Below are 22952 nucleotides of genomic sequence, written 5' to 3'. Positions count from 1 at the left end.
AGAGTACATAGAATATTAATGCATTTCCATAGATAATTAATCATTTCACAGAGAACACTACCTATTGTAATATTGTTAGTGTAGCTCTTTAGTACTAGCTGTACGACCACTTCATACAGTATCACAAGTAAATGCACAATACACTGCTGCAAATTATTGCAACCTTTCCAGCACCACCAAAGGCCAGCCAGTATTCATGAATAAAGAAGGTAGGCAGTCTGTATACTGGCATATGCATTTCCACTGTAAGGGTGTAAGAAGTTGATAGGCTAATGCTGTCTTCGGGTAAAGTTACTGTACAATGCAAGGAGAGAGTTTGAGAATGGAAGTGAGTGATTTAGAAGATTTAAGGAACAGCTCTAAGAGATTATTCTTTAGTGCTAGATCTGAAAAGCTGATTTTATAGCAAGAGTTCTGTCATGACAAGAATGACAGCAGTAAACATGCACTGATAGGACTTGCTCCATAGCATTAGTATTTTATGGGTTTTAACAAAAATTTCCCAGATTCACAAACCTGCTGCAGCAGTTTCAATTCTTTGACTATTTTAGATTTCGGAATACTTCATTTTCCCTGAGTTACTAGTTTATAACTCAAATCCAGAGCAGAATTCTGTGGGATACAAAAGTTATGGATTTATTGTGTTCACTTGTCATAGGTTATGTCTGTTACTTATTTCATTTTGTTTTATTATTTGTTGCTTAACATTCATGTAGCAAATGTTTTGTATATAATGGTACTTGTGGTTACCTTGACTACCACAATTTAAAGTGTGTAGCTTTTACTAAGCAAATTTGACCTTCATCATTCTTTGGTTTTCATGTTCTTTTTCAGGGTTTCAGAAAGAAGCTGAGTCCTTGCTGTCTGTTACCAAACTCAGTACCATATGTGATGCAAAGAATATAAACAAAGCCCATGAATTCCTCCTGAAGCTGACTCTGGAAACTAGCATTTTCCCCAGTAATTACGATCTGTTAGAAAGATACCTCATCGTTATGGTAAGAGAAGGAGCTCTATAGTAAATGCAGTTTGCCGCTGTTGTAGTACCTGTTCATTATATTTTATTGATGACGTTTGTACAAATTACTAGATTAAAAAAAAAAGAAATGGCAGAATTTTCATTTGAGGGAGTGGTAGGTGGTGAAGTAAATAAGCTACATTTCTTAGCACATCCTTTATGTATAGCAATGCATCTGAGAATGTTTAGAGGGGACAAAGGTCAAAATAATTCACTACAGTGTTTTCCCTTCTCATGCATGTACATTATTCATGTGTATATTTTGTGTATGTACATAAATATTAATTTAGCACAAAAAATGGGATTATTTATCCATTAAGAACTTAAAAGTGTGGAAATGTAATATGTGAAAGGGGTAGCTCTCAGTCATACCTAAAACCTCAATAGAATCACTGCTTCTATATTCTGTACTCTTCCACATATATTAGCTCTTTCATCTAAGGCACACAGTGAGTTGTGCATTTAGACTGCTACTGTATCTACTATCAGATCACGTTATAAGCATTGTTAGCCCCTCTTCCACTAATACTAAATTGCCCCTGAAAAGACAGGAACACACACACAAACCTGGTGTACTGAACTATCTCACGCACAATGTGAAAAAAAAACTGCAACATAGTAGTGTTCCCACTTCATACAACTGGTACTCCTCTTCTGTCAGATACAGCCATAAGAGACTTGTGTGCATAACTCTATCATCTGTTCATCATTTTTCTACCATAGCGAGGAAATCCTTCTGTCTGGCCCAGTTAATTTCCAAGGGAATGTCCTCAAGATCCAATGCATTGCCCCTTTGATATGAACAAATCCAAGCATGTTACTTAACTGGGAAGGCTGCAGTGATTTTCCTACTAGGTTAACATAACACCCCTTAAAATCCATGAAAAACAGAATTCTGTTTGGCCTATTTCTTCACAAAACCAGTTTCTCTACAAACTCTTGTATTAGGAACTTAATTTAACACCAACACATAAACAAGACTTCCTGAGAGAGAGGCTTCTGAATCAAAGTATTCACAACTTATAGAATAAGTTACCCCTGCAGGTCAAACAAAATACTGCTTTGTCTGCCTTTAAATCCAGACTTGATGACTGAATGGATGCACATAAACGTATACTAGAGTTGCTATGTATGGCCTTGCTTGATTTGGGAGGTGAGCACTGTTAAGTACTTCTGAAGGGTGACAAGAACCTTTAAGTGTCTACTTAAAAGTATATACGGCTAGACATGTTATGGTCCTTCTGATTGCTTGCCTAGTATTCCTAAAATTCAGATAAACCCAGCAAAGCAAACTGGCGCTTCTCAAAGTTGTATATTTTACCCAAAGTTTTGTAGCCCCAGAGTTGGTTCTTTTAGTTACAGGGTGACAACAGGCAAACTCCCCTCTGCATGGGGGGGGGGGGATGTAGGACCCTACCTTCTACATAAAAAAAAAACTTTTGCTGATTTGCTTTCATGGCTCCATCTGACCTGGATAATGCATTCGATGCCTTTGCAGGCTCATCAGACTGATGGGACAGTAGTTCCTGGGATCCAAGGTGGATCCCCCCTTGTGGATTGGGATAACTGTAGCTGCGCGCCACTTAGTGGGCACGAAGCCTGAGGTGAGGCTATGATTAAACATGACACTTAGGTCAGGTGCAGGTTCATTTTGTAGTTCAGGACTGGCTGCATCTTTTGCAACTTTATTATTGCATTGGTCTAGTTTGGATTTTTAAAGTTGACTGTAGATCGAGAATGGGAGAGCCATAAAGAAGAAAAGCTGAAATATATGTGATGGCTAGAGTTCTAGTATGGTTTGTATAAAATTTCTTAGCTCTATAAAGCATACATAATTTTGGTGATTTTTATACAGTTTTATATGTGAAGATTAAACTTTAGATTATTATCTATTTGTTATACCTAGGAGTTTAGTATGAGAAACAACTTTAATATTATCATATTGTATAGGGGGGATATTTTGAAGGGTTTTTTTTCCGCATGGATATGAGATTTAGGGAAGAATAATAGTTTGTTTTTTGGGGGGATTCATCAGAATTTGATTGTCACTGAGCCAGCTTTCCACTGAGTTAAAACAATCTTGAGTGATACCCTGTAGCTGGGATCGGCTGTTAGAGCAGATTAGAGTGGAATAATCAGCGTATTGTATAAGTGATGCTTGTTGAAAAGATGTATAAAGATTGTTTCTGAAAATATTAAATAGGAGAGGGCCAAGAATGTAATTTTGTGGGACACCAGTATTTACTTGAAGATAAGGGGAAGTCCCTGAGAGCCATGTCACTGGCGGATATATGTGTGTCAAGTTGTTAGAAAACCATTTAACCTTAGTTGACAGAGAAGCCAGGGTAGACATTTTAGACATGAGTTTGTTGTGAGAGACACTAATGAAAGCTTTGAATAGGTCTAAAAAGAGAGATGAGAGAAATGTCATCTCTGGCCTACAAAGGATACAAGGGCAGCTATTGCTTTATGAGCTGGCTGAAAAGCATGTTGATTTAGGGTAAGCAATTTTTCTTGAAGATGATGATGAAGTTGTTTATGTATACATTTTTCCAGTGTTGAGAAAGGGGACAGAAATTCAATGGGTCTAAAAATGGTGAATTTGTTAGAGTTCCCTCCGTTGTAATGGAGAATTGTATAGAATTTCTTCCAGAGGGAGGGAACATAGTATTCCTCTATTGATAATAACTGACACAGGAAGAGCAATTTTGTCAGATTGTCTGCAGAGGGGTGAGCATATCTTGTGTTTTATAATAGATGCCAAATATACAAGGTAGACTAGTTTTGGAGTGAACAGTGGATTGTTTGATGAGGAAGTATTGATTCTGAGGAGACTTGAGAGGAGTCTGAGGTAAGGCTAGCAATACAGTTTGATGTAGGAGAAGATTTTAATAGCTGTTTTTAAGGGTGAAAGTTTGCGGCATAGGCTGGGACACTGTGTGTAATATTTTTTTTTTTTTTATGGAGGACCAGAATGTTCTAGGATTATGTATTTGTTTTGAGGATCATATTGGTATATCCTATCATTAAAGAGTTGTGTTTTTCTGTGCTTGCATAGTTCTTTTAGTGTTGTAGGTTCTGAGAAGAATTGGCTTTCTACCATACTTTCCAGGCTTTCTCTCTGCTATTGATCAGATTTCTGTTGTGACAGTAGTACAGCCAGGGGACATGTCTGAACTTTACTGTCTTCCTCCAGGGTACAAAGTCATTTAGAGAATTAAAAAATATGGTATTAAATGTATGTACAACATCATCTAGTGGTAGAGTGTTGAGAGTGGACCAGTTAAAGGATTGTTAGGGGGTCAGTGAACACATTTATGTCAAATTGTGAAAGGTTGTAGGGCTCCCTGTACAGGTGGTGTTGGGGTGATGCGAGATAAATTTGATTATTTATGTAGGAGGAGAAGGATCACTGAGGGAGTCTGGGAAGGTACCTGAGGAACTGTATTTGCTAGGATCAGAGACCAGGATCCAGTCTAAAGTGGAGCCACAGTTTTTGGACTTGTAGTTACATGAAGCCATGTAAGTTAATAGTAGTGGAATGATTTGATGTAAAGATTTGCCAGTTAATCTTGACATCTCCAAGAATAACCATTTTTTTATGAATAGTATTTGATAGCCAATGTAGGATATCTTTCAGAACTGGAATATTATTACCTGGTTGAATATAGCTAATTACATAGAGAATTTTTAGCTTATTTAGTTTGAGAAGAGATACAACTCTGCAATGTCGAATTTTTTTGTGGGGTTTTGGTAAAAGGAGAGAATGCCAGAGAGTTGAGATAGAAGATAGCCACACTGCCTGCTTTTTATGTAGTCTGTTAGATTGAATGATATTGTTGCCTAGGTCAGAAGCAGAGCTTGCTCAGCCAACACCCTGTTCCAGTGTCACGAGCCAGCACCCTACCCCTCAGCTCTTCAAGTGTAGAGTAAAAAAAGAGAAACACTTCACTTTGATTATTGCAGTTAGAGCCATGCCCCCCAGCTCTTCTGTTGAAGAATTAAAAAAAAAAATCACTTTACTGTAATAAGCTAATGGCATTTAAAATCCCCTCCCCCACCCCGCTGCCACCCCAGCTCTTCAGTGAAGAGCAAAAAAAAAGGCAATTCCTTCTACTGACAGAGCCATTCATTTCACATTTCTGTTCCCTGCCCCCTGACCCTCCACCTTCATTTTTTTATGAAAAAAACTTTTTCTTCTTTTGAACTGTAGCAAACTGCTTGTTACATTGTAGCAAACAGTTGCTGCAGTTTATAACCCTACCTGCAAGGAGTTCTATAGTGCTCAGGTTTTAGTTAAAACACAATTGTCTTTTTTTAGTTGCTATAGTTTAGACCATACAAGGATTACTACATTGTTCACATTTGGGTACAAATGCAGTACTGCCATTTAAAAGACAGTATTGCATTAAAGAGGGATCCAGATCAGCTAGCTGACTGCACCCAAGGCAGTTGCCCCTCTCGCCCCACTCTAGTTGTGCTGCTGGCCTGGGGGCAGGATTTCTGAGTCTTTTATCTCAGATTTCTGTCATTTTTTTTAGTAACTACAACAATATCTGGTAAGTGTTGAGATCCAGAAATGGAAATTGGTAACTTTATTTAACATGCTGAGATTTGTTTATGGAAATATTTAATTGTTCATGAGAAAGGGAAGTAGGCATTGGAGATGCTGTATCTCATGCATGGGTCCCCTCAAATTGTCTGTGGTATGATTCCATTTATTTTCACCAAGACTAATATATAATTATTAATTATTGATCATATGGTGAACACCAAATGAGATAAGTTAATTCAGGCACCAGAAGGGAAATTGGTTAGGCTGAAAATGGTTCCTAATGACAGCTAGTGCTAGCCTATTACATACCTATGAACCTGTGAGATGGGAAAGTAGAAGGAATGGGGGAGGAGACAGGAGGGAGAGGGTGGCTATCCCCACACTGTATGATGCTTTTTACAGTTTAGGTGGGTGTGTGAAAGTTTTAGTAAGGAGATATTTAATCTATATTTATTTTTGCTTTAGTAATAGGATGACTTGAGTAAAACATTAAATGAGTTTGGAGCAATATTCACTGGGGAAGGTTGTATTGTGTGGTGTGTAGAAAAGCTTAGCGTGGAGGTTAGTGTTTTAGGGGTGATACGTGCTTGTTTGTGAGGTGGCATAATAGTAGAATAGTAAGGTGGTCATGCAAAGGGAGAACATTTTTGCTAAGCAGAAAATTGTATGCAAGTTTATTGAGAGGTGATAATGGAGACAGTAGTGTGGGACAGAGTGAACAAGTAACCTGCAAATATTTTAGACTAATTTAAAGTTTAAGGTGAACACATAGTAACTGTATAATGGCTAAGAAGTGATGGGAGGATTGAAGAGGTAAGGCTGTATATGCTAAGTGTTATGAAATGTTTTGGAGAGATATTTATTAATATAGTCTGGAGTGTAATTCCAGAGAGAAGTGTGTAATGTATGAGAGAGCTATAGGTATGCAAGAAGAGAAAATATAGTAATTGATTAAGTACTGAGAAGTATGTTGAAAAAGTTTAATTGGTGATAAACCTGGTAGGAAAGAATGGAACACTGCCATTAACTTTATCCTAATGTTTCAGAGGAAAAGGATATGATGCAAAGTGTAGCGGGGGGGTGTAGAGGGAAGCTAAGAGAAAAGGAAGGAGCACCATAACTGCCACTTAGGCCGAAAGGAAAGGAGAGTAACAAAGAGATGGATAGTTGTGTTCAGTCTCGAACAAATGAAAGGGACACATAACCCTAACTGCCACATATGCTGAAGGGAAAAGGTGGAAACAAAGAATATAAAGTTGTATTGGTTGCGAAGTAAGGGCAGGGATCAGCCTATGACCGCACCTAGGCTGAGGAGTAAAGGGGTTCAGGGAGTACAGAGGGTGTTAATAAGATGGAAATGTTAGTTTAAAGCTGGAAACAGAAGTAAGGAGGAGTGCTAGCATGGTCAGAGTGTAGAATGTAGTCAACAAGAAGGAGAACAAAGTAAGGGGGTGGTAGCATGGTCAGGAGAGTGTAGAATTTAGATTCAACAGGAGGTAAGGGATTGTACTTTGTGTGCAAATAGGGGGTGGATCATAGAGAGGGGAGAAACAGAGAGTGAGGTGGACAGGCTTAGGTAGACTGAGAGCACAAGGTAGAGAAAGGGTCACTTATGTGTTCTAAGGCTGAAAGAAGATAGGAGTGAGGATTCTGAATGTAGTAGGGAATATGTAGTGATCTATTTATTTATTTGTCTTTGTTTACCAGGAAAGTCTAATTGGGTAATACCCATTTTCAGTGGAGGCCTGGGGAGAAAAGCACCATTTGTTTATTGGATTATACTTAATTCCAGTTAAACACAAAGTAATTACATTTCTATTTACATTTATACATATACAGTAGATACATTTATACATGCTATGATTTTTACAGAGGTAGAAGTTACTAAAGAGAAAGCCCACATGCAACTTAGTTGATTGCACTGGCAGCAAATATGTACAAAGATTTTTCTGTCATTTCATTAAGAGGTTGAGAGTATTCTGTTTAAGGAGAATAGTCTCTCCTTTGATAGTTACATCACCACAGTAGTCAGGAAGTCCTTCTACGTGGCAAACCTCATCATAAAAGGGTTCTCATCCAGGAAAAAAGAGGTCATTGTTCCCCTCTACTTGTCACTCATTAGACCCATTATAGAATACAACGCCCCTTTTGGAATGTACCTCACAAGACATCTGCAGCAGCTGGAAGGGCCACTGAAGTACCTCACAATATATCGCCTACTCCAAGGTGATCTCTGCCTAACATATAAAGCTATGTCAAACCCATAGCTGTTGGACATGCTACACCTAAAGAAATCCCAATCCCTCCGAGCTACATGCTCTAGGGACCTAAATTTGTCACAACAATAAACAGGACACGCTGGAGGGATATATTCCTGTTCCAGAGACTTCCTATACTCTAGAACAAGCTACCCATCTATGTTAAGCAAAGTTCTTCATTAGCACTCTTCAAGAAAAATCTTGATGACTGGATGGGAAATAGGAAATACACCCCGGGGATCACTTCTGTGTCTCTGCTGGACAGTGGCACAGGAAAATAACTTTCTTGGGTGATGTAAGCTATGGAACCTTCCTGGCTAGGCTTATGTAGGCCCTTGAATGATAGCCTAGTACCTACTTATGAACCTATGAGTATTTGGAGCGTATCATACACGTTTCATACGGTGAATACAAAGTCTTAACCGGTGATGAGCATGTGCAGGACCAGGATCAGTTAAGATGTTGAGCCAGATTCAGTAACACCTACACTTAGTGTACATGATCTGTATTCAAGAACATCCCTGGGGCGTGGCCAAGGATGAACACAGGATAGCAGCAGATTTCTTCAGCTCCACCAATTTCATTACATTGACAGGAATTAATTACTTAAAAAATTAATTTTTGAAGTAATTTTCTTTCTAAACATGTTTGTTTTATATAGTTCTTGAACTATATCTAAAAAAGAAAGGAAATTTTAACAATATTCCTGTCAGAAATCACTTTGGAAATTTTCCTGTCAGTTTATCAGTATTAAATGAGTTCCAGTAAGACAAATTCTCAAGACTCCAGCATCAAGAAAGAACTTCAGTCTCTGATAACTATAATCCAGCAACTTACTGCTAAGATGGATAAAATGGATACTAAAATAGACACCTTCATAGAAAAAACTACAAAACAAATAGACTTGTTACATATAGACCTGCAACAACAGAAGATCCAGATGACAGGCATAGAAGAAGCTGTGAATGACATGGAAAATAGAATCCAAGAAGAGGAAATCAACATTGAGTTTCTGCTGAAACAAAATACACATTTACAAACAAAGCTGGATGACCTGGAAAATAGATCTAGGCACAATAACATTAGGATTTTTGGACTGCCAGAAAATATTGAAGGTAACAATATTACTTCTTTTTTAACAACATGGCTCCCTAAAACTTTAGACTTACCAGAAGCATTCTCTTTTGGTATCGAAAGAGCACATAGATCTATAGCTAATACTAACTCTAACAAAAACTATCCTAGATCAGTTATAGTTAGATTTCTATCATCTTTTGATAAAGAGATGGTTCTTAAGTCTGCTTGGGCTAAACCTCCTGTTAAGATTAATGAGACAACTGTGCGTTTTGACAATGACTATTCTTCCTTGGTAATTGCTAAAAGAAAAGTTTTTCTGCCACTAATAAGGGAGCTTAAAAAAGCACAGTTTAAAACATACCTTCTGTTTCCTGCCAAGCTAAAAATCTTCCTTCCTGATGGTCCTAAAATTTTTGATGACTTAGACTCTGCTTTACTGTTTATCAAAAAAAATAAGATTTTGGATAAAATAGAGGAAATGGAATGGGCTAGTCCTTCATTAAAGAGACTGGCAACTGAAACTTCGTGGAAGACTTCAGAGAAGAAGAAGAGACTAAAAAACAAATGATTTGTTCTATGTTTTTTTTTCTCTCATCATTTTACTTCATTATTAATCTCATTAAATATAGTTCCTGCATTTCCAGAAAGCCACAGATATTCTGAAAAAGATTTAATCAAAGTTATTCTCTGTGTGCAAAGAAATGTTTTGTTTCATAACCAGTCAAAATATCTGAGGAACTAATAACAAGCTATTATTCAATTTGTTTCTCTTTCTGAAAAAGAGAAGTAAGGTCAGTAATTTGATACATTTTTTTTCTCTTTTTTTTCTCCTTTTCTTCTTTTCTTTGTTTAAACAATGACATTCTATTTAGATTATGTAGTGGGTAAAGGGTGGGGGAGGGCAGGGAGAGAAGAGTAATGAAAATATGATTAATAGAATAATAACATATTTATTCCTTGTAAAAGTTTATATGTTCTTCAAATGCTATTCCTAATTATACTTTCTTGATTATACTGCTTATGCTTGTTTGTAAATAATCTGTCATGCTTTAACTAATAATAATTAGAACTAAATAATAGTAAATAATATGTTTTATTTTTAACTCTATTAATATAAACAGTAAGTAATATTCCATTGTATATACTTCTTATAGCTTTCTCTTACATTTTTTTATTTCTGCCTTACACTTTTATTTTCTACTCTCTTTTCCTTTTCTTTATTCTTTCTCTTTATTTTTTTTTCATATTAATATATAGAAATGCTTTTGATCATATAGACACAGTAAATAATAAGATTTGCATAAAAATTGAGTTGGGACAACAATATTGAGTTTTATTACTTATTAATAACTTTGGGCTTAATTTCACTTACATAGAGGCTGTAATAACCTGTAAAATACATCACAAAGGTTTTGTCATGTTTAGATGCATTTACACTGCTAAATGAATGTTTGTCACTAGTTTTTAACAAGTTTCCCACCAAAATGTTAAGGGAGACAATCTGGGATGTGGGCTACCTCATGAACAGTGTCCATGAGCTGTTTCAAAAGCTTCAACTCTCAGAATTCTCACAGAGAAGCTGAAAGCAGTCAATGTGACCTTTGACCCAGATATCACACTGACACACTGCAGATTCAGGAAGAACACTCTACCAGGAAGTAGAACTGATGCAAATGTGACTATGTGAAGGAAAATGAACTCTTTAACATCTAAATGTGAGTTATTTTATATAATTACTTAAATATCTATGTTATAATTCATAAAATATGTCAGTTATAATGATTTTAAATGATGTCGTTTCTTGTAGTAAGTAAATGTCTTATTTTAGAAGGCATAGAAAATGAAACATTTATTCAAGTGTTTTTGAAAATCTACTTGACTGCAGCATACTAATCTGTGTTAAAAACTTATGTTCTAAACATATACATTACTATAACTCATTTAATTCATCTGATTGACAAGCATAAATAACTTTATAACTCTATTCTGGAAGAAATTGTCATGTGATATATTTTAAAGCAGTAATATAGACATACATAATACAGATGGCTTTTTTTTTACAATAATGCAAGTGTTTCTGAGAATTTGCATAACTATGCAGTATGATTTATAACAATTTCTATAAATATAATATTTTATTCTATTGACAATAATGAGTATGAGTAAAATGCTCATATACAAGCAATTCAAGGTTTTTTTTCTGGAAGCTGTTGACTGCATTTACATGACAGAAAATAGATGCATCTTAATATATGTAATGTCTGAACCATATTAGCCAAAGTTTTTGATTTAAATGAATGTTAGAACTTATTTTTATGTATATAGTTTTGACATCCACAATATATTTTGTACACTCATTGTCACTACAAACAAAATTGAATCCTATACAAAATCCCATAAGAGTTTCAATAAATACAGCTATATTTAAAGGTACACCTAAAGGAGGAGATGTAACATTACTTATGTTGTTATTTGTTATTTTGATCATAAGATTCTTAAGTTTTAAAAATGCCAAATGACATCTTTAAAAGGAATTTCTTTAAACATTAATGGATTGAATAATCCATGTAAAAGGGCAAGCCTAATAAGATACATTAATTTACATAAGGCCAACTTAGTCTTCCTGCAAGAAACCCATCTCTTGAAAAAAGATATTGATAAACTAGCCACAAACAAATATACAGTAAATGGTTAGTTCAGAGCACACTCAGAAAAAAAGAGGTGTGGCTATTTTATGGAATAAAAGTATGCCCATTCCTAAAACCATTAAGTCTTATCAGGATGACAAAGGAATGTTCTGTATGGTTACAATACAAATTAATGGGAAGACTTACACTTTAATTAATGTAAATTGGATACCTGGAATTGGTATTAATACAGTGAAACATCATCTTGATAAGATCATATCATTCTCTGTAGGAGATATTATTTTACCTGGTGACTTTAATTGTATACTACATGAAAGTGATACTACCACTATAGGAAAAAGAAGAATTACATCTAATGCAAAACATTTAAATGATTTTGCTAATTCTTATCATTTGAATGATATTAATAATCAGATAGATTCAAAATCATTACCATACACCTTTTTTCTAACAGATACAAAACTTATTCAAAAATAGATAGGGTCTTTATTTCTAACCAGATGGTAACATATTTAATTAATTCCAAAATCATTTCATGTCCTATATCTGATCATAATTCAATTGTTTTTGAATTCATGATAAAAATACTCATAATGTTCAGATCAAAAGGATACCAGCATACTTAACTTAACTAAAAGACTATAAAGAATATATACTTTCAGAAGTAAAACATTTTTTAGACATAAATAATACTCCTGAAGTCTCCATTGTCTATGTTTGGGATGCCTTAAAATCATATCTATATGGACAAAGTATCAGATGGTATAACAATAAAAGGAAATCTTGGGATAAGGAATTGTTAGATATTCAAAGTAAATTAGACTCTTATAAACATAATAACAAAGAAAATATTATGGACAAGAAAGTTATTGAAGAAATAAACAAACTAAATTAAATACAAAGAAATTTTAACTCATAAAGTTAAAATAACTTTAGAGAAATACAAGTTTTTGTCTTATTCAGTAAGCCCCAAATATTTACATAGACTTAAAAATAAAACAAAAAGGTTGAATAAACAAAACCATATCAAAGAAATCTTTTCTCTAAGGAAAAAGAAGAATGTTTCTAGTATACCAGAAATACTAGATGAATTTAGAAATCACTTTCACAAAATTAACCATAATAACATTAACATGGAACCTAAAGATAAAATAAAGGAGTTTATAACCACAAACATGAATAAAAAGCTTAATAAACAACAGATTAAACTATTGGACAAGAGTATTTCATATACAGAGGTTATTACACAAATAAATAAGCTTAAATCAAACAAAGCACCGGGTAATGATGGTATTATACCAGAGATATATAAAATCCTTCCTAAAAGTACATATTCATTAATACATAAGGTTTTTATTTTGGCCCAAACTGAGTTAATAACCCCCCCCATCTTGGCAATATACATTTATTTTGCCAATTTTAAAACCTAATAAAGACCCAACTAGATGTACTTCATATCGGCCCATCTCATTACTTAATGTTGATTATAAAATGTTTATGAGTATTTTTGCTGATAGATTGAAGACAATCATCCCCGGCATTATAGATCAGACAGGCTTCATTGTAAATAGAAATACTTTTGATAATATAAGAAGAACTTTAACATTAATTGATTTTGCAAATAGGAAAAAGAAAGATTTAACACTTATTAGTCTTGATATAAGTTCAGCATTTGATTCAGTAAGTTGGGACTATCTGTTTACCTTACTGAAGTGCACAAACTTCTCAGATGCATTTGTAAATCTAATTGAGCATTTATACAAAGGAACATTGGCTTATATTAAGATAGGAACATATGTTTCACAAAAAATACCCATTTTTAAAGGTACAAAACAAGGATGTCCACTTTCTCCACTATTATTCACTTTAGTAATGGAGCCTTGGGCTAATTTGATCAGAAACAGTACTGACATAGAGGGTTTTGAAATAGATGAAAATACAACATCCAAAATTCAACTTTTTGCAGATGATGTTCTAATTACATCAGCAGGATCTAATTCTTCTATGCAGTCTCTATTTGATAAAATTGGGCAGCCACGGTGGTGCAGTGGTTAGCATTGCTGCCTCACAGCAAGAGGTTCTCCGGTTCGATCCTCGGCTGGGGTGCCTTCTGTGCGGAGTCTGCATGTCCTCCCTGTGGTCGCGTGGGTTTCCTCCGGGTGCTCCAGTTTCCTCCCACATCCCAAAGACATGCTGTAGGTGGATTGGACACTCTAAATTGGCCCTAGATGTGCGTGTGAGTGTGCCTTCTGTGGAAGGTTGGGCGCCGGGCTGGCAACTTGACACCGTAAAACTCCACTGCCATTCAATGTGCGGACAAGGCGATCCGCTGTGGCGACCCCTAACCGGGAAAAAGCCAGAAGAAGAAGAAGTCTCTATTTGATAAAATTATGAATTTTAAAAGTATTTCTGGTTTAATATTCAATGAAGAAAAACTAAAATACTACCTATATATAGACAAAAAAATATTCTCATTAGTGATTTTACTAAATATGTACCCAATTCAGGTCAGATAACTTATTTAGGTATAATACTATCTAAAGATATTAAATCTATTATATATAATAATTATAATACCTGTTTTCTTAATATACAAAACCTTTTTAATACCTGGAATAATATGTTTTTTACTATGGAGGAGAGACTTACAATTATTAAAATGATAATATTCCCCAAGATTTTATACTTAATACAATCAATAATACTTCCACCTACAAAAATAATTATCAAGAAACTGAATACACTAATGTTAAATTTCCTATGGGCACCTAATAGACCTAGGATTGCATTAAAGAAACATACTAATAGCTGGTCTCAAGGGGTATTTCTTTTCCAGACTTTAATTTATATACTATCTCTTCTATTGTAAAAGTTATTACTTTATTAATAGATCAGTCATATGTTGCAAAATGGAAAGATTATTGGGAGCTAATTAGTATGCACTTCATGAAAATCTCCTTAACACATAAAAATATGATTGTAAATAACTCCATGTTATGGTTACTAAAGGAATTTTGTACTTCACCTATTACACCTAAACATATGGTTTGTTACCCATTAAATATTATTATTAGCTATCGTAACTTTATATTCATGCACCCTAAGTATAGGGAATGGAATTTTATTATATTCCTATAATGTATACTCAGGGTATGCTTTTGTCATCTACTTCTGAAGGAACTCATTTAGCTATAGATAATGATCTAAAGTACTGGTATCAGTTGATATCTGATAATAAAGTTAAAAATCTAGATTTCTTAAAACAAGAATTTGATCTAAGAGAAACTTGCTGGTTAGAGGTTCAGACCTTTAGACAACATCTCATTAATAAAATAGATCTAATGTCTATAACAGTTAAAGAATCTATTCCAACACTGATTGATTACTTGATATTAAATTTACAACATAAAGTTTCTGATAAAGGTAAACTTTCATACATACATAAAATTATCAGACAAGAAACTTTTACAGTGTAGATTCATACTGGAATTATTTCACTTCTATTAATGGGGACCCACCAAATCAACAAGATAAACAATATATATTGGAATCTGCCTATAGAACTACGTCTTCCATTGTCTGGAGACTTTATACATGGAAATTTTACATAGATCTTTTTATACACCTTTGATGATGAATAAAATAAATAATAAAGATAATCTATGTAAGAGATGTAATGTAGAAATTAATGCTGACTGGGCTCATATGTTTTATGACTGTATAAAATTGAAAGAATACTGGAAGTCAATTAATGAATTTTTGCAGGCTCTTTTTACAGATAATTTCATTATTTCTAAATCTCTTATATTATTCAACACACCTGTACCTCAAAGTGTTAAAAGGTTAAGCTTCCCTTGTTATGGTCTATTCTAGCAGTGGCTAGGAAAATAATAACCAGAAATTGGATTTCAGATACACCTCCTTCGTTCAATGAATTTAAAAATGTTATGAATATAGTGTGCCATATGGAAATAAACACAATTAGGTCAAGAACAACTAGAAAAACATCTTATTATATTGTATGGGATAATTTACAAAATTTGTTAAAAAAATCCTAATTTCAATAGCATAGTATTTTAGTTTAATTAATTGATCTGATTGTAGTGGATGTCTTTGTAAATACTTTAGTTGTTTTGTTGAATGTTATAATCATATATATTTTTAATTACTTGTATAAAATTGTTATGATATTTCTCTTGTATGTTAAAACAATAAAACTGTTTTGAAAAAAAAAAAACATCCCTACCACATTTTTTGTGCTTTCTAGTCACTCAGAAAGATTATACTAAGTGTACATGTAGTCAATACCTTGTGATAACCTTTATGAATCCTCCTCAGTATTTAAAACTGCAAGAAAGTCAGTAGAAAAACTAAAATTAGAAGGAAGAAGGTGTGAGTTATGCTTGTGTTGTCTGTTCACTCAGAATTGTGTACACTTAGTGTAGGCAATAATGAATTCCAGGGATCGTTTAAGCAGTGGTTTACTATTAACTTTGTCGGAGAGTTTTATTTGTGAGGGGATGCTATTCCAGAGTTTAGCAACGTACTGTGAATAGTCTACTGCAACATTATTTGACTTATTTGTGACTAGTAAGAATTTGTTACTAGAACAGAGGTCCCTTACTGGACAGTAGGTTAGTAATAGGTTTTGTAGTACAGGGCATTTTCTTGGGTGATGAATGAGTTTTTATACTGTAGTTAGTTGCGAGTATGTTAGGTAGTTGTGTAGGTCAAGCCAGTTTAATTGCTTTAAGCTATGACAGTGGTGGGTCCTATCAAGGAGATTGGTGGCAAATTCAGCTATTTTATTGTAGCAGGAAGCTGGTTTCTTTGAGTATTTAAGTTTGTTAGGATAGGAGCAGTATATAAGAGAGTTGGCCATAAGAAGGTGGTGGCTAGAGGTAGAAATAGAGCTAGAAGGTAGAAATGAGGATAATAGCATGCAGTTCACCATGTCTAGGTACCAAGTGATGGGAGTTGTAAAAGATATGTTGGTGAAGGGAGAATTAAAGGAGAAACGGATACAGGAAAGTAAGGAAGATGCAAAATTCATTCAGGTGTTTAGTGGTTGAGGTTACTTAGAAAGACAGTTTTATGAATAGATACAGAAGTGATTAAATAACAGATAATGGTATGTATTCTATGCAAGAGAATAGAAAGTAAGAAAGTAATGAGTGGTACCCAAGGGATTTTTCTTAGGCTTTGCCCTTGCATAAAGTATAAAACCTGAAATCAGTTTCCTTGTGACCAAGACTATTTTGGTTATCTGCTGTTATTGTGGGAAGTGGACAAGCTTGAATAGGGACATAAGGAAACTGGAAGCACTATCTGAATGGTGACAGCTTCCCTTCAACTCATCAGAATCATAGTGCTGTACAAGGGAATGAAAAAGCACCAGGGCAAAATATGTAAATGGAAAGTCAGAATAACTAATCAGGAATAGAAACCTGATGGTTACTTTAATGGAAATCATAAATCATCAAGCTATGTATGAAAGGGCAGTAACAAAGGTGAGGGAAACTCTGGGTTATTTATTTAGTGGGTATAATTTGGAGATAGGAAGGTTGCAATGCCCCTTTATTTGGTACTAATTAGGGTACAGTTGGAGTACTTTTGTGCAATTCTGGGAGCCTTGGATGCAAAAGAGAAAATGGTGAGGGGAGAATACAAGCTGTGGCATATAGGAAGAGACAAGGGGGTATGATATAGAAACATAACATGCTAGACTAAAATGTGATATATTCCCTTGGGAAATATAGGACAGGAAAGAACAGGCAAAGACCAGATAGTTTACTTTTGATATAAAAATTACCTTTTCATAAAGTTAATGGTTGACCAATCAAATAATCCAGTTGCTGGAATGAGTGGAAGAAACTAAGACAGCTAGGGACTTTAAGGCAGACTGGGATTCTTGAAGGGATGGGTTGGGGGTAGAACAACTGCATTAATCAGTACTGCAACACTCAGGCAAACCAAAAGTCTTCTGATGGCTGGTTTATAATAATGGGAAGTAAATATTGGAGTACAGGTAACACATTTTTTGTTCCTAATTTGTATTCTCACATTCTTCTGTGGTGATGGAAATGGTTTGTTATATGTGAAAAATGTGTATATGTATTATATTATGGGCCTCCACTGAAACTGGGTATCACCCAGTCGGACTTTCCCGGTAAAGAGACAAATAAATAGTATAGCATGGATTCGTAGCACATTTAAAAAATGCAGTGTGCCAGATGGAAAAGCAGCAGCCCTCTTCCCCAAAAAATGCATGCTATAAAATTACATTACGGTGAAGTAGAGAGGAACAGTGCTCACTCTCTCAAATCCATGTGCGAGTTGTAGTTTTTAACAGTAAAATGCTGTAACACTAGATTACAGCAGAAAATTGAAGAAGTACTGGAAGACTGATAAACTTGTGTCAAGTGTTTTTTTCCCTAATGGAAAGCAACCCCCCCCCCAACAATTTGGACAACTTCAGCCCCAGATTTAATATAACCCATTTTCAATTTGTGCACCCTGAAGTAGAAACAAACCCTGACCACAGCAACCTTCTTGGGTGAATGTGTGGTTTAACTAAATGCATACTTTCAAGCACGTGGCTATCACATAGTTAGTAGGGATCCCTTTACGTATACTGAATATTAATAGTAAGGTATAAAAACAAATGACTGGATAACTGTACCCACCTCCCTAACACCTGACAGATATAGTAACACAGTCAGTATTAGGATGATAGAAGCAAGGGTTCCTGCAAATGTTCTACAAGTTGAATAGTTGCAGGATGTATAATGTGTGTTAAAATTGTTTTACTGCAGTACTGTGGAATCTTCACTTATGCTGAGATTTACTTTTGCTTATTAGTGCTGAAATTCTCTAAGGTATTCTGTAGTTATTCCACACATATGTTAGAAGTAATAGATAGCAGAATGGATATTCATAGAGTATAACAGATTACCCAAAGGCATCTTTAGACCCTGCTGTTGACATGGGTCCCTTTAACCCCTAAAAATTTACTCTTGGCCACATTGAACATTTTAGTAAACTTAGAAAAAGGATAATGCAAAATATATTGACCGTTACACAATGCAGACTTTTGTGAAAGACCAGAGCTGAACTAGTAAACTGGATCAGTAGAATAATACTGAAAGAACCACTGATGGCCTGACCCATACCCCAAGGAAGATGAACAATTAACAAAATACATGGATGACCAAGACTGTGTCTCCAGAAGGAAGGGTGAATATATCACCACTCTAGACAGGGGAGTGACTTGTTACAAACTCTGGTATCAGTGATAGACTCTGACATGGCATCAGCAATGGTTGATTACTTTCATTGCCCAGAGCTGAAGGATTTCATTGATAGTAGCCCACAACCCAAGTCAGAGGATGGCGGAACAGATGCCGAATCACCTAATGCACTATTGCCAAGCATAGCTGAAATATAAAAGGAATCCAGGTGGTACAATTCACAGCACCTGGAAGTACCTTCCACAGAGACAGGGCTTGGTCAGGGAATGGTATTGTAAACCAAACATACGTTATGGAAATAATTACAAGTAGTATATGATGATGAAATTTGCCCTCCTACATGAGACATGACATTATCAACAATTGTACCATTGAATATTAATGTGAAATACCACTAAATTACTGAATACTGATAACAGTATTTAAATATTTAAATTGTGTTAATTTACTACATTGACATTAACAGTAACATTTATTACTGCCTTTATGTATAGCTGCTTATAATTGTCTTTTAAAAAAGGTTTACATTTATTACATATTTTCTTCTGAAGTTTGTAACTAAAATGTGAGGAAAAAAACAAAGTATTGAAGCTATGCACCTGTGTGTTTACATCTGCCTGTGCATGCCTCTCATGCTACTTTCGTTTTCTTATGTTGTCTAGAGTGCAGTCTTTGTTTATTCAGGTGTAACAGATGCTAACTTCTGGATCTTACTGAGCTACAACTTGAATGAGCTTTTGTTGAATCTTATCTCTAATCTTCTGCGATGTCTGCATTATTTTATTGTCGGTATGTAATGTAGGTTTAAGTAGCACTGAAACTAATCATAATATATTATGGACACGAGACATAAGCATAGCTGGCTCAACCAGCACCCTGTGCCAGTCCCACAAACTAGAGCCCCACCTCCTAAAAAAAAAAAACTTTTGAAAAACTTGCAGGATGTTTCCTGCAGTACCCAATCTGCATCATTCCTTCTCCTGCCACAACAGCCATTTGGCCAGATGCACAACATGTCCCCCCTGTCCCACTCATTCAGGTCACATTTCTGTGCCCTGCCCCTAATGTAGCAAACTACTTGCTACAAATGTAGCAAACACTTGTTATACCCTCCCTGAACAGAATGATACAGCTCTCATGTTTTAGTTTTAAAAAAAATTCTCTTTTAAACCATAACAAACTGCATGCTACAGTTAAGACCACATACAGAGTGCTACAGTGCTCATTTTTGCTGCAAGTGCAAAAAGCTGGTAATGTGTTGGAGAGCAATTGAAATGATTGATAGCCAATCATGCCCCCCCAGCACTTTTTGCCCTTCTACCCCTGCTTCAGCTTTGCTAGTGCTTAGAGGAATGAAACCCTGACTACAGCCGCAGAAGAACCAGGTTCAATTAGTGGTTCGGGCATCTGACAGGGCTGCAGGAAGGGAGAGATGGACATTACTATCCCTGGTGGGTTGGTGGTGGTGTCTCCAGGGACAGTCCCTGATGGAGTCTGGAGGTGTCACACTAGAATGCACAGGACAAAGGAAGGAATAGGATGGGGACAAGGCTGAGCTGCCACGGAAGCGACATGGTATGCTGCATGTCCACATTGCACTGCCCCTAGGTTGTACCATTGGGAAACAAGAGAAGTAACAGGGCAGGGCATAAAAAAATAAGATCTCCCCCCAAAGCAGATGTAAATGCCCAGATCCCCAGGACATCCTTAAGTTCTGTGTCAGTCCCAGCCATAAAGGAGATAGTCTGGAGTGTAAAGAAGGTGGTGGGCAGACCCTGGCATTGGACATGGGTTACTGGATGGGGAGCTGTAGGATGAATAACAGCATAGGAGCTAGAAAAAAATGTTCCAAAAATCGTAATGTATCTTGCATTGTCCTTCATTTTATTTATTTTTGCTAGCAACTTAGAACTGTTAGAAATGTCCAGTTTGTTTCAGATTTACAGCCTGTGTTACTACAACCATAACCCAGTGTAGCTCATGGAACTTGTCTCCTTTCGTTATTTGCAGGGTGTTAATGCTTCACACATTTTTTGCATGCACATTCCCTGCTGTTTCTTTGAAAGATGTAAGGCATGGCAGTAGAGCTTTTTGAAAGTCCAAGTACTGCAACTTCAAGTATCAGAAGTACGAAATATGCATGCAAATGAGAGGGAGTGTGTACTACATCCAATATTGTGATGTCTCGGAGTATTTTTCCTACTTTGGGGGACACAAGTCTCAGAGTAGTGGATGTGTGGAGGAAATGACTGAAAGGTATAACGGTGGTTTTTTTGCAATTTGCTATTTTTGTTTGAATTTCATTTTATTTTCTGTGGTTGTGGGTCTCACACCATCATGCCTCACACTGAAAGGGGGGCCTATGCTGTGGGCATCTCTCTGTTTAGATTTCATAGAACATTACCTATATCTTAACAGTTACTCATGGTGTATTGTACAGGTGACCCAGCCAGCAGGACAGGTATGCTAAAGTTTCAGCATTGCTGAACTCCTGTCCCGTACAGTGCAGTGGCCTTGTAACAGTTAATTGTGATGTATGTTCAAGTAATAAGTATCAAGGCTTATCAGGCTGGTTGGGGCAGCACTAGTGGGGGGAAAGGCTAGGAAGAGTGGAAGATGGTTCTTCTGATGTACTCAGTCATGAAACCCCTCGCTGTGCTTAGCCTGTTAACGAATATACCCAAAAATAATCAGAATGAGTCATTTTCTGTTTCTCAACTTGTAGAATTAAGCCATCAGCTTGGAGCAAAAACAAAAACATGCTAAAAAAAGCATTGAGCAGTATGCAAATGTTCTGCATTTCTGATGCAATACTTGATCGTTGTATTAATTGATATTAACTGTGGTGTTTTTGGAGACATACTTAAAATACACACACACACACACACACACACACACACACACACACACACACACACACAAAATCACTTCCCTTACATTAAGATGTAAGAAATATTCCTCTGCACAACAACTCTGGCAAGAAAAAAAAGCGTAGTCCTAAACACCAGTATATTAAAACTCTAAAATGTAAAATGTGTACATGGAATCTGTAGAAATCAGAAGTAGATGCAACTTGACATACACATTCTTTACAGTAATGTTTGACTTGTACAACTTGTTTGGTGGTTCATCACACGAGAATTTAAGAATGGACTGCATTCCCAGTGCGAACTTTGCCTTGAAATGTATTCATAATCCCTTTTTCTCAGTTGTTTTAATTACAAGTTTGGTCGCTAATACAGTTTGTAATGGATATGCCTGCAAACTGTCTTTTATGCTATTGAAAGTTGAGGACTGTGGTTTCTCATATCCCATTTGAAAGTGATACTCATTCCCAGTAGAACGAGTTAGTTACTGAGGATAAATAATTTTTACATCCCCATCTAGTACAAAACTTTCTAGCTGACCTACTATTTGTTTTCTGGCAAAACATGTCTAAATTCAGAAGCGTGCCTAATGGATAAGTATTGATTTTTGCAAAATTGAAAGTCTTGATTTACAGGGACAGGCTAAGTCATATGTTGTGCTAGTACAGCCTTGCCCTGCTGATCTGCCTGCTGTCTCTGGCAGCCTGATGTCACAGAGGGGCTGAGGTTGGATGCATGGCTTGAGCCGTAGGTAGGCTGTGTATAACAATTTAATTTAGAGCAAATGGAGTTCTCTACAAGGCTAGCTACAGGATTTGCAGAAGGAACTGACTGATTTTGCGGGAGATTGTTGGGTGAGATGACTAAATTACGCTGGGGGTCTGGAACTGGAACCATAGGATTTTAGATGCTCTCTGATAATTTCAGAGAACTTTTCCAATTTTTTTTATCTTGTTATGCCTCTCATCCCCAAACGTCTGATGAATATTTCAATTTGATCATCATATTCTGGAGCCTATTTATTCTTTCAATAATGTGGAACTGCATACAAATAAAGCATCTTGCTTTTGCCTTAAACAACATATCTCATCTGTACAGCTATCACAAAGCTATTTTCTGTCACTGTACTGAATGCTGCTGTGTGAAAATCAAAGCAACGTTTGTGAGCTGTAAATACTTAGGAAATTAATCATCTTGTTTTAACTCACTTTACCACTGGGTATTTCCAGTGATTTAGAAGAAATATTTAAACCATGCCAAGGGTCTGGGGAAACAGGAG

The 22952-nt window shown here is 35.7% G+C and overlaps 1 protein-coding gene across 1 annotated transcript in view; it reads left to right on the top strand.

Moving 5' to 3' along the window:
• Positions 1-22952, top strand: part of MREG (melanoregulin) — an 804260-nt gene that overhangs the window by 616946 nt on the left and 164362 nt on the right. Inside the window, exon 4 of the mRNA XM_044075691.1 lies at positions 835-998. Coding sequence (XP_043931626.1) covers positions 835-998 — 164 coding nt within the window. The remainder of the gene's footprint in view (positions 1-834; positions 999-22952) is intronic.

This window comes from Protopterus annectens, chromosome 6.part1 (assembly GCF_019279795.1).
Source record: "Protopterus annectens isolate FY-2018-M chromosome 6.part1, PAN1.0, whole genome shotgun sequence".
NCBI lineage: Eukaryota > Metazoa > Chordata > Ceratodontiformes > Protopteridae > Protopterus > Protopterus annectens.
This window is presented reverse-complemented; position numbering and strand designations above follow the sequence as displayed.